Raw genomic sequence first — 12910 nt, forward strand, 5'->3', positions numbered from 1 at the left:
CAAACTGATCAATGCTCATGATCTGTTAAACATTCAACAGGACTCATCTACAATCCTCTGGGGTCTTTGTGCAGCGGAATATTCAGCATCAGTAAAGAAAATATTGAGTTTCACCAGTTTATGGTAACAAAGTGTAAAAGAGATGACCCAAAATTAACTCCTTCCATTGCATAAGAGATACCTGGAAACTTTTACCAGCTTGACTTTCTCTGTGTAGCATTGCACAATGCAGGTAAGAAGCTCACATTGTTACTATGTTGCATTATATATTTATATTTTGGAAAGAACAAGTTAACATTTACTAAAAAGACAAATGTTTGCACTGCAGATAGCTGATGTCTCTATGTGGTGTCTGCCAATAGGTGGAGTATGGAATAACAGGAGGAGGTGGGGGATAAGGCCACAAATCAGAGAGCAGAAAACAGGCTGATGTAGACCCACCCGCCTGCCCATTTATATAAAAAGATACTGCAATTGGCACTAATAGCTTATCCACTACAGAGATGGCACCAGCTGGAGCAAAGAGTGGGCAGGCCAAGAAGGTAAGAGTCAGCGCTGCTGGGTCACAAGAAATAGTGTTATAGTAGTGTATAGTGTTCTAGGGAGGTTTTTCTCTTTTTTTTTTTTTTTTTTTTTTGTATTATCTCAGACTAATTTTGGGATATACGCACACGTTGTGCTTTATTTCTGTGCAGATTTGTTACAAAACCTGAAGGATTCCCTAGTACCAGCAAAGTGAATGACAATCATGAAGTCTCATGCACACGTTGCTTATTTTTCTTTGCAGATTTAAATTTGCAAATTCTTTGGGGCTTTTTTTCGGTGCAGATTTCACCCATTTTAATAAATAGAAGAAACATGTTTTGGAAGGCATCACATCATTATGTGCAGATTTTTTTTTATTTTTTTTTTTTTTTTTCTCTTCTGCTGCAAACGCTGAATGTGTGCACATACTCTAAGGACATGTGTCACAGAACCTGGAAGGTTTCCTGAAGTCTTATGCAGACGTTGCTTATTTTTGACTTGCAGATTAAAACCGCAGCATGTTAATTTGTGTGAAATTTCCCCATAGACATACATTAGATGCAGAAACTCTGCAGGTAAAAAAAAAATCAATGGGAATGTAACCAAAAAGTCTTCATAACCCTAGCCTTGGGGAAGGTATTTATACTGAATCTATATAAATCTGTGCCCCCCCCCCCACCCCACTGAAAATTTCCAAGACATTTTAACAGATGGTAAAATGATGCCCCGTGACTTTATATTTTAGTTCTACTCCTCTCTAGGAAGTCTGCAGAATTCAATTCTGGAGACCTTTATTATGAGATTCTTCCTTCGTTCTATGTGTGTATTTTATGTATTTGCTCCATCACAACCTATAGGGGAGGGGGGCTTAGTATTGAAAAGGTTACAATGTGGCGTCTGCCTCCAAAGCTTTATGATCTAAGTTTTTGACTAATGATGATTATTTATTTTAATAACTGTATTACTCTAATTTTATTAGGAAGCTGTTTATGTAAGCAAAATGCATTCCTACATCAGATCGTAGCAAGACTTAGGATATGTTCACACGTGTCAGATCTGCCTATGGCAATCCGACATGCAATTACTAGAGGATCTGTGGCTCAATCCCAAGGCTGGCACTGAACTATCTGCTCTGAATGTACCTGCTGATCAGCGCAAGGATTCGCCTAGAGTCGCAGGCGGTCTAGGTGTCCTCCAGGTGGCCACATACGGCATAACTCCCTCACATGGAGTGTCTCTGATTCCGTACTATGAGTACAATGCTTTGAAAGAACAAAACCTCCCTCTGCATCCCATGGAACATGACGCTCCCTTTTTTTGTTTTTGTTTTTTTTCTCTTCGCTTTTGAAGAGGTTGTTCACTAATCTCACAATAATAGCCTATCCTTAGGATATGTCATCAATGTCTCATCAGCCAGGGTCAGACACCCGGCAACCACTGCTGATCGGCCGTTCTTAGTGTCAGGCCAGCTCTGTATCTGAGCATTTCTTGCTGTCAACTGATAGCGGCTGAGGATGGGTATTGCACATCTGCCTCCCTTTCAAATCAAGAGGAGGCAGATGTGCAGTACCTGGCTGGTATTTAAGACGCGCAGCGCCGAAACTGAGCATTTCCGGCTGCTTGTTGCCGCCACCGAGAACAGCTGATTGGTGGGGTGCGTGGTGTTTGATCCCGGACAATCAGACATTAATAACCTAACCTAAGGATAGGCCATCAATATAAAAGTAGGGGACAACATCCTTTAAAGGGAACCTATAACCACTTTTTTGCCCTATAAGGTGCGGCCAGCACCAGTGGGCTCTTATATAGAGCATGTTAGAATGCTGTATATAAGAGCCCAGGCCACTGTGTAGAACATAAAAAAACGCTTTATAATACTCTCCTAAAACGGTCACTGCGGTGGATGTGGGTCAAATGGGCGTGTTCATCTTCCAATGCCAGCGCCTCCTCTTTCGGCCATCTTCGTCCTCCATCTTGTGAAGCTGCGGTGTATGACGCATCTACGTCATACACACTTGCCGGTCCCACTCATGCGCACTACAGTACTTTGATCTGCCCTGCTCAAGACCTGAATGCCGCCGAGTATGTAGAACGTCGGACGTGTCATGCACCGCGGCTTCAGAAGATGGAGAACAAAGATGGCCGAAAGAGCAGGCGAAAGACGCCCATTTGAGCCACATCCACCGCAGTGACCTTTTAGGTAAGTATTATAAAGTGTTTTTTTTTATGTTTTACACCATGGCCTGGGCTCTTATATACAGCATTCTAGGGCAAAAAACTGGTGATAGGTTCCCTTTAGATATTATAAGATATTATAAATAAAATAGAAATCTTCCAGTCCTCACACTGGCCACTAGGGCTTTCTTAGGCTCTAAATTCCAGTTTTATTAAACAAGACTGGTACAAGGTCACAATGTCAGATTTGACCCCCAGCTTTAGTATTGCAGAATATAAGCATGTGAAAGGAGGGGGATTAGTACATGCACAAAGTAGTATGCAGCTTCTTTCTTTGTAGGCAGAGGCCTATATTGTCTAAACCTGTGACGAGGAGTCCTTCAGGCTTTTATTTTCTGACTCTTTAGTGGACTTTTATTTCATTCTAGGGCCTTTTGGAGCGGCTTGATGCAGGGGAAATTGTTATTGGAGATGGGGGCTTTGTCTTTGCCTTGGAGAAAAGAGGGTATGTGAAAGCGGGACCATGGACCCCGGAAGCTGCAGTAGAGCATCCAGAAGCAGGTGAGCGTCTGCTAGTGATCAGTGTTTGCTGCCATTACACATGTATAGCCCTAAACACACTATCTTTGTGTACTGAAAATATATTTTCAATGTTTTCTCTTATTTTTAAGTGGTCTACAAGACAAACTTAAGTTATTTGTATTTATACAATTCAATATCTTTAATTTTTTTTTTTTTTTTCTTTTCCCCCTTCTTGATGACACCCCCATGAATGTTATCAATATCAGATCCATGGGGGTGTGGACACCCGAGACCTCAATTGGTCAGCTGTTCCCAGCTCTGGTGGCAGCTGTATGTAGACAGGTGGACAGAGCTGACCGGCACAGCTGCGTTCACTGAGTAGTGAGTGTTGCCCACTGATCTGATATTGATGATCTGCCCGGGGGGGTGGGAAAGTCCTGCAATGGAAGTGATTGCCTGTCATTAACCTGGAAACCCCCTTTAATTTTACTAATGTGTAATTGCCTATATAGTTAGGAAGTACCGTATCCAGTAGTCAATGACCACTGTTTCCTAAGACTTTACCCCGGCAGGATCAATTTACTGCACCCGGTAACATTTTGGAATTACATTATACATTATTTTCTTGTCTTACAGTACGACAGCTGCACAGGGAATTCCTCAGAGCCGGAGCAAATGTAATGCAGACATTTACATTCTATGCCAGTGATGATAAACTGGAGAACAGAGGGAACTACGTGGGAGAGAAAATCTCCGTGAGTGTTTATGTATTAATAAAGATTTCTTAAGTAATGAGTGAGCACGACCATGCTCAGGTGCTCAGTACTCAGAATGAGGGGATGGATGTACTCAACTCGAGTACCCAAGTATAATGGAAGTCTGTGGGAAACTCTAGCATTTTTCTGCATTTTCCCCACTGACTTCCATTATACTCGGTACACGAGTCATGCCTATCCAAGCATCCAACTGCTCATTAAGAGTACTGAGCTCCCGAGCACGGTCGCGCTCACTCATTACTAGTCTTAATGTAGTCACGCAGTACACTAACTTGTATAGTACCTTCCATAATGGAGTATAATGTCCCGTAGTGCGTCTTTTCGGATATGAACCCTTATGTCTGCGGCTGGATGCTGCAATGTTGACACAACACTGAACTGTGGCCAGACAGAATCAATAGTGGAACAACAATTTTCGGGTGTGGTATCTATTAGGACAGAGCAGAGTAGGACCAAGTCAGGGTTTAGGTTTAGCATTGGGTCACACTCGTGCAGTCACACAGGAATGTAATTGGGTAAAGGTAGATGCAATAAACAAATGTCATTTAAGGCTAAGTCCACATGAGCAGAGGGCTGCACCATTTTGGGTATTTAAAGCATGGTCACAGAACAAAGGGGGGAACAAGTTGTTTCTGATTTGCAAATACTTGCCTTGTACTCATTGAGAGACATAAAGCGCCCTTACAATTAAATGGGTTTTCCATGATTTGTTAACTGTTTCAGAGGGTAGAGACCCTGATAAAAGAAAGTAAAAAATCTTTCTACTGGAATCCCCTCTACAAAAGTAACCAAAGAAACCCCATTTAGTGATGGACTTTAAATTGTACTTACTGTATTCAAAGCTTTCAGGCAGATGAAGCTAAAAGCTTGTACTGTGCATCGGGCATAATGCAAATCAAAATGTCATATTTGCGTGTTGCCCAAAAGTATATGTAGGTTATATCTGGCTTTAGACACTCCACTGTAGTAGTCATCACTAATTTGCCTAAATTAAAATTTGTTTTTGTGACTGATTTGTACACTTTCAGGGCCAAAAAGTGAATGAAGCGGCTTGTGACATCGCAAGGGAGGTTGCGAATGAAGGTGACGCATTGGTTGCTGGAGGAGTCAGTCAAACCCCTTCATATCTAAGCTGCAAGAGTGAATCTGATGTGAAGACTATATTCCGAAAACAGCTGGACGTGTTCGTAAAGAAGAATGTGGATTTTCTTATTGCAGAGGTAACCTGAGCCGTAGAAGTTGCAGCTCCTATGAAAATAGTGGCTGAGCTGCAGGACTCGGGAGAGGCCTCAAGGCAGTGACCAGAGCTGTGATGTTTTGCTCCATTCTCTGTTCACATCTGGCCACTTTGGGGGGGGGGGGGGGGGGAGGTTGGCCAATCCATGTTGATATTGAGAACAAGTGTGAAAAACCCCTTAAGCAAAAAATAGAGCAAGTGAGACTCTTTTTCTCTTGTACCCATTGTAACCTCTTGCTTAATATTCCATTGTCTATTTCTAGTACTTTGAACATGTGGAAGAAGCTGTCTGGGCAGTAGAAGTCTTAAAAGAGTCTGGAAAGACGGTCGCAGCCACTTTATGTATTGGTCCAGAAGGAGATTTAAATGGTGTCTCTCCTGGAGACTGCGCAGTCAGGCTGGCTAAAGCTGGTACATATCATTTTTAAGATTCTGTGTGGCACATAGTTACACTCATATGATCGGGGTGGATTCAGACATAACTTGTATAGCTAGGAACTACTGTGAAGAGTTGAGATGCAAGAATAGATTCATGAGACTCTGGTCCATTCACGAAGTCTGTTATTTTTTTGCATGCTGAAGGCCTGCAACGCTCGTGATCTCCCAGCCCTTCTCGATTAGCCAGGCTGTTGTGTGGCATGCTGTTGTGCCAGCCTGGATAATAGAGATGAGGAAAGTCACAATTGCTGACCTGGTCAATGAGCTGGAGCTCTGCAAACAGGGCCGGCTCTGGGTTTTTGTATGCCCCATATACATAAGGAGTTGATGTCTCTGGTGGGGAGGGGCAAGGTAGTGTAGTGACTCTGGTGCTACACCCCCAAAACACCAAACACCACCTCACACCGCTCACCATTAGTCATATGTATAAAGCCCCTCGCTCCATGGTGCAGCCCCTCAGTGTAACCATACATACAGTATTTAAAAACAAAAATGCACAAATAGACATCTATACACTTTATTATATTTATAAATTTTTTAAAAAGGTATTTTTAATTTGAGGAAGCTGACAACAGCCTTACTCGCTCCACTGATTGGTGGCACTCACTAACAGACATGGCCATGCACAATGACACTGCTGTACATCACAGGAGGGGCTGGGAACATGCACATTACTGGGGAGAGGGGGCATACAACTCTCAGGTGGGGGTGGGGAGAAAATTGTGCAAATTCTCTCTCCTGTAAGGAAAGAAAATTTAAGTACCCACCCTACTATTCAGTGTTGTCTAATACTGAGGAAAATATAACTGGATTATGTTAGATGACTCTAGTCATATTTGAAAAGCCCTCTATCTGGATTAAAACCTACTAGGATTTTTCAGATATCTAATGACACACATTTATCGACGTTATGTTAATTGTGCCTACAGTTATATGCTAAGGCCTTTTCTATTACTTTTGTTGGCATGTTACCATGAACTCCAGGGGCCTCTGTGGTTGGCATTAATTGCCATTTCGACCCAATGACTTGTGTGGCGACCGTGAAGTTGATGAAGGAAGGTTTGGCCGCAGCCAATGTCAAGGCTCATCTGATGACACAACCACTTGCATATCACACACCTGACTGTGGAAAGCAAGGCTTCATTGACCTGCCAGAATTTCCCTTTGGTAAGTTTAGTGATAAATTAACATGGTCATGGGGGAATTATTAACCTTCTGACATTCAGAACTTGTGTAATAAAGGATGCTCATAACAACAAAGCATAGCTGTTACACCATGAAGTGGGACATGCTGGATCCTTCTCTTCCCTTACATCATGTATCTGAAAAGTTGGGAGGCCCCCCCCCCCCCCCCATCTACATGAGACTTATCTGTGTATGGGGGGGGTCTTTAGGTTAGCAGTAAAGTCATCCTTAAGGCACCGTGCACAACCCTACTTTGACCCATGGCAGCTGGAATCTCTTAATTTATGTACAGTCATATGAAAGTTTAGGCACCCCTATTAATGTTAACCTTTTTTCTTTATAACAATTTGGGTTTTTGCAACAGCTATTTTAGTTTCATATATCTAATAACTGATGGACTGAGTAATATTTCTGGATTGAAATGAGGTTTAATGTACTAACAGAAAATGTGCAATCCGCATTTAAAAAAAAAATTTGACCGGTGCAAAAGTATGGGCACCTCAACATAAAAGTGACATTAATATTTTGTAGATCCTCCTTTTGTAAAAACAAACAGCCTCTAGTAGCTTTTCATGAGATCCTGGATGAAGGTATATTTGACCATTCCTGTTTACAAAACAATTCCAGTTCAGTTAAGTTTGATGGTCGCCGAGCATGGACAGCCGCTTCACATCATCCCACAGATGTTCAATCATATTCAGGTCTGGGGACTGGGATGGCCAATCCAGAACATTGTAATTCTTCCTCTGCATGAATGCCTGAGTAGATTTGCAGCGGTGTTTTGGATCATTGTCTTGCTGAAATATCCATCCCCTGCGTAACTTCAACTTCGTCACTGATTCTTGCACATTATTGTCAAGAATCTGCTGATACTGAGTTGAATCCATGCGACCCTCAACTTTAACAAGATTCCCAGTGCCGGCATTGGCCACACAGCCCCAATGCATGATGGAACCTCCACCAAATTTTACTGTGGGTAGCAAGTGCTTTTCTTGGAATGCCGTGTTTTTTTTTGCCTCCATGCATAACGCCTTTTTGTATGACCAAACAACTCAATCTTTGTTTCATCAGTCCACAGGACCTTCTTCCAAAATGTAACTGGCTTGTCCAAATGTGCTTTTGCATACCTCTGGCGACTGTTTGTGGCGTGCTTGCAGAAACTGCTTCTTTCGCATCACTCTCCCATAAAGCTTCTCCTTGTGCAACGTGCGCTGTATTGTTGCCCGATGCACATTGACACCATCTGCAGCAAGATGAAGCTGCAGGTCTTTGCAGGTGGTCTGTGGATTGTCCTTGATTGTTCTCACCATTCTTCTTCTCTGCCTTTCTGATATTTTTCTTGGCCTGCCACTTCTGGGCTTAACAAGAACTGTACCTGTGTTCTTCCATTTCCTTACTATGTTCCTCACAGTGGAAACTGACAGTTTAAATCTCTGAGACCACTTTTTGTATCCTTCCCCTGAACAACTATGTTGAATAATCTTTGTTTTCAGATCATTTGAGAGTTGTTTTGAGGAGCCCATGATGCCACTCTTCATAGGAGATTCAAATAGGAGAACTACTTGCAAGTGGCCACCTTAAATACCTTTTCTCATGATTGGATACACCTGCCTATGAAGTTCAAAGCTCAATGAGGTTACAAAACCAATTTAGTGCTTTAGTAAGTCAGTAAAAAGTAGTTAGGCGTGTTTAAATCAAGAAATTGTTAAGGGTGCCCATACTTTTGCATCGGTCAAATTTTGTTTAAATGCGGATTGCTCATTTTCTGTTAGTACAATAAACCTCATTTCAATCCAGAAATATTACTCAGTCCATCAGTTATTAGATATATGAAACTGAAATAGCTGTTGCAAAAACCCAAATTTTTATAAAGAAAAAAGGTTAACATTAATAGGGGTGCCCAAACTTTTTCATATGACTGTAACTCAGGAGCCAGAAACTTGTTTTATGGCGGTGCAACGACAATCACATCATTGGCATAGCTTTGTTTTGACATGTGTTGCCATGCTCTCAAATCTTCTAGCTGGAAGTAACCAGAATTCATTGTCATATTCTTGAAGATCACTTTATATAATACATATATTTCAGCATTGGAACCACGTATTGTGTCAAGATGGGACATACACAAGTATGCCAGAGCAGCCTATGATCTTGGAGTCCGGTACATTGGTGGATGTTGTGGGTTTGAGCCGTATCATACTAGAGCTATAGCGGAGGAGCTGGCCCCAGAAAGAGGATTCTTACCAACTGGTTCAGAGAAACATGGCAGCTGGGGCAGTGGACTGGATATGCATACTAAACCCTGGGTTCGAGCAAGGTATGCACCAAAGATATATTCCATTGTTATATTTGTCATCAAAGGCAGTGACCCATCAGTTCAGACCTTCTGTATTTTGTTTGCTTTGTTAATCCTTTACAGTAAGTGATGAGCACAGGGTGATTTGTGCCTCAAGTCATACACCACCACTCACTACACATCAGGGAAGAGTTTTAGGGGTACTCCACACACAGCGAGATCACTACTGAGATCGCTGCTGAGTCACGTTTTTTGTGACCTCATTAGCGATCTCGCTGTGTGGGACACTGAGCAGCGATCTGGCCCCTGCTGTGAGATCGCTGCTCGTTACACACAGCCCTGGTTCGTTTTTTTTATTGTTGCTCTTCCGCTGATAAGCACACATCGCTGTGTGTGACAGCGAGAGAGCAACAATCCTGAATGTGCAGGGAGCAGGAGCCGGCGTCTGACAGCCTGCGGTAAGCTGTAACCAAGGTAAACATCGGGTAACCAAGGTGGTTACCCGATATTTACCTTCGTTACCAGCCTCCGCAGCTCTCACGCTGCCAGTGCCGGCTCCTGCTCCCTGCACACGCTAAGTTAAGCGGTGTGAGCTGGTAACTAAGGTAAACATCGGGTAACCATACCTGATGTTTACCTTAGTTACCAGTGTCCGCAGCTTCCAGACGCCGGCTCCGTGCAAGTGCAGCGTCGCTTGCACGTCGCTGGGGGCTGGTCACTGGTGAGATCTGCCTATTTGACAGCTCACCAGCGACCATGTAGCGATGCAGCAGCGATCCTGACCAGGTCAGATCGCTGGTCGGATCGCTGCTGCATCGCTAAAGTGTGAAGGTACCCTAACACTCAATCTGGACTGCTGTTACCTCAGCCCAATGGTAACTGTCCATGTGGGGACTTGCAGAGCTCATTAGGAGAGTGTGTGTGTATACATATACATATCTATATAATATATGTTACTATCCTGTGCAATGCAGCGAAGTGTGTGTGTGTGTGTGTGTGTGTGTGTGTCTCTACCAATTATATTACCTCACACAAGCTTCTTATACTATGAATGTCCTTAGTTGCCATAGGGAATGAATCACAGCTCCTATTAACCCCTTCACGACCCATGATGGATATATCCATGGTTCGTGTGAGGTTAATCCCCGCCCCCTGTAGTGGGCAGGTCGCCATGTTTTTTTTTTTTTTTTAACAGCTGACGTGCGCCTGCAAGTTACAAGTGGAATCCCTTCCACCTGCAACTTTTAACCCCTTACATCTCGCTGCCAAAATTTGGCAACGAGATGTATATGCGCGGAGCCATTACTTTCACTTACCGCCATGACCACATGACTTTTGGTGGTTGTCATGGTAGCACAGGGTCATGTGATGACACCTGTTGCTAACATGAGTCACTCGGTTTCACTCTCCCCGGAGCAGAGTGAAGCAGAAAGTGAGCATATCTGCTGTTTACAGCTGTATAGCTGTGATCAGCAGATACAGCAGAGCGATCACATTGTTGATCCATAGGGGGACTAGTAAAATAAAGTTTTGTTGGTTTTTTTTTTTTGTTTTTTTTTTTAAAAAAAAACAAAAAAACAACCGAAGTTCAAATTACCCCATTGAAAATTAAAGGGTTAAAAATATCCACATTTGGTATCGCAGTGTTCAGAAATGCCCGATTTTATCAAAATATAAAATCAATTAATCTGATTGGGATTTTTTTTTTTTTTTTTTTTTTTTTTTTTTTTGCTGCTACGCCATTTACCAAATGCCAAAATTACATTCTTAGGCAAGTTTTACGCAAAATGCAATAACAGGCGATCAAAACGTAGCATCTGCGCAAAAATGGTACCATTAAAAAATGTCAGCTTGAGACGCAAAAAATAAGCCATCACTGAGCCATAGATTCCAAAAAAAACGAGAACGCTATGGGTTTCGGAAAATGGCGCAAACCTTACACCACTTTTATTGGACATGCTTGTGAATTTTTTTTTTTAACCCCTTTGAAGTAAACCTATAAATGTTTGGTGTCTACAAACTCGCACCGACCTGAGGCATCACAACAAAACATCAGTTTTTACCATATAGTGAACATGGTGACTAAAATATCCCAAAAACTATTGTGCGATCACATTTTTTTTGCAGTTTTTCCACACTTGGAATTTTTTTGCTGTTTTTCAGTACACTATATGGTAAAACATATGGTTTCATATAAAAGTACAACTTGTCCCGCAAAAAAACAAGCCCTCATATGGCAAGATTGATGGAAAAATAAAAAAGTTACGGCTCCCCCGAAGAAGGGGAGCAAAAAAAACCGGCACGCACCCGGGGGCTGAAGGGGTTAATGACCTGTAGCTCCCAGATTCATTGACTTTAATGCAAGCAGGTTTTTAGGGGGTGTGTGTGTGGTGTGTTTTTTTTTTTTTGTTTTTTTTTTTTTGTGAATAACTAAAGTGCTGATTCTTCTCCCCCCCATCCCTCTCAAAAAAATAGTCTGACGCTCCCTGACACAAATGGGATGTCTGCAAAATTTTGTGATTGTAAATGCGACGGTGCGGATTCCTTTAGCGGAGAGACACACGCATTGGTATTGGTGCAGTTACAATCTGAGTACTTGTATTAATTTAATTGTAATAAACCCTGTTTATGCTTTTTATCCCCAAGGCTTAAATGGTCACTTTATGGGTATGTATATTTGCAGGGTACAGTACATACATTTTTCTTTCAGAGATATGACAGTGTTCTGACATTTATACTTTAAAAAAAAATGCTATTCCCATTCCACATTATCAGTGTTGTCTAGTCCAACTATAGATCCTGTTGACACACTACATATTAAGATATGTGACCTGGCTCTTGTTTTTCCGGGGCAGGGCGAGGCGTGACTATTGGGAGAAGTTGCACCCTGCTTCAGGGAGACCCTACTGTCCGTCTATGTCAAAGCCGGATGCCTGGGGAGTGACCAAAGGAGATGCCGACCTGATGCAGCAGAAGGAGGCGACTACAGAAGGCCAACTAAGAGAATTATTTTCAAAGCAATCCTTATAATCAACTCTGTTCATATCAATAATTTGATGCCCTTTTTGTAGAAAAAAAGTCAGATATTAATGGTAACATTTAACTTTGCTGGAATAAAACCTCAATGATTATGCATTTGATACTAGTTTTACTCATAAGGTTTTAGCTGTATCCTCCATTGCTCACATTTAGTTCTTCTAGACTCTCTGTGGTTCTGACATGACTCCATTCCTAGTCTCAGCATGACCTTGTTGCAGCATGTGCACTAGTCACCGACCACACGTCCAGTACACTCTTCTGCTGCGATGAACATTCCACCTGCACAAATAAAAGCCAAGACGCAACAGCCATACAGGCGTCCTAGTGACCCTTCGCTCTGCCATAATCTTGGACACCCTTCATATTGTCATCTGTACAGCACCTATCTGTCCAAGCGTGGACGCACCATATGTGCTAATGATTCCTGGTCTACATCCCATAAGTCTGACAATGCATTGTTTGTTTTTTTGCATCAAATAAATATTTGTAAAGAATGGTTGGAAATGTTTTTATTTGGAGGTGGATCAGGCTTTGCAAATTGAAGTTCTGTAGCTGTTCTTCATAGGGCTTAGAGGACCTTCTAACACAAAGCCTTTCTTTAACAAGGTAACACTGCCATCATGTGGCTATCAACTATACTGCAAACAAAACTTCAAGACTATGAGAAGGCATTCTTAGGAGCAAGTAAACAATGTGTTAAACCTATTAAAGAAGATA

The 12910-nt window shown here is 42.2% G+C and overlaps 2 protein-coding genes across 2 annotated transcripts in view; one reads left to right on the forward strand and one right to left on the reverse strand.

The window, feature by feature from the left end:
* The window catches only part of DMGDH (dimethylglycine dehydrogenase), a 129087-nt gene extending 128859 nt beyond the window's left edge, over nt 1–228 (reverse strand). The window contains exon 1 of the mRNA XM_075325700.1: nt 182–228. The gene's annotated coding sequence lies outside the window, so the exon portion shown is untranslated. The remainder of the gene's footprint in view (nt 1–181) is intronic.
* On the forward strand, nt 57–12687 carry LOC142254587 (betaine--homocysteine S-methyltransferase 1). The gene is made up of 9 exons (XM_075325709.1): nt 57–232; nt 363–542; nt 3129–3261; nt 3859–3977; nt 5027–5218; nt 5499–5646; nt 6658–6840; nt 8947–9175; nt 12010–12687. Exons 2-9 carry the CDS (start codon nt 504–506, stop codon nt 12182–12184), a joined length of 1218 nt encoding a protein of 405 aa, XP_075181824.1. The 5' UTR covers nt 57–232; nt 363–503; the 3' UTR covers nt 12185–12687.
* Nucleotides 12688–12910: the final 223 nt, after the last annotated feature.

The sequence above is a fragment of the Anomaloglossus baeobatrachus genome, chromosome 1, assembly GCF_048569485.1.
Source record: "Anomaloglossus baeobatrachus isolate aAnoBae1 chromosome 1, aAnoBae1.hap1, whole genome shotgun sequence".
NCBI lineage: Eukaryota > Metazoa > Chordata > Amphibia > Anura > Aromobatidae > Anomaloglossus > Anomaloglossus baeobatrachus.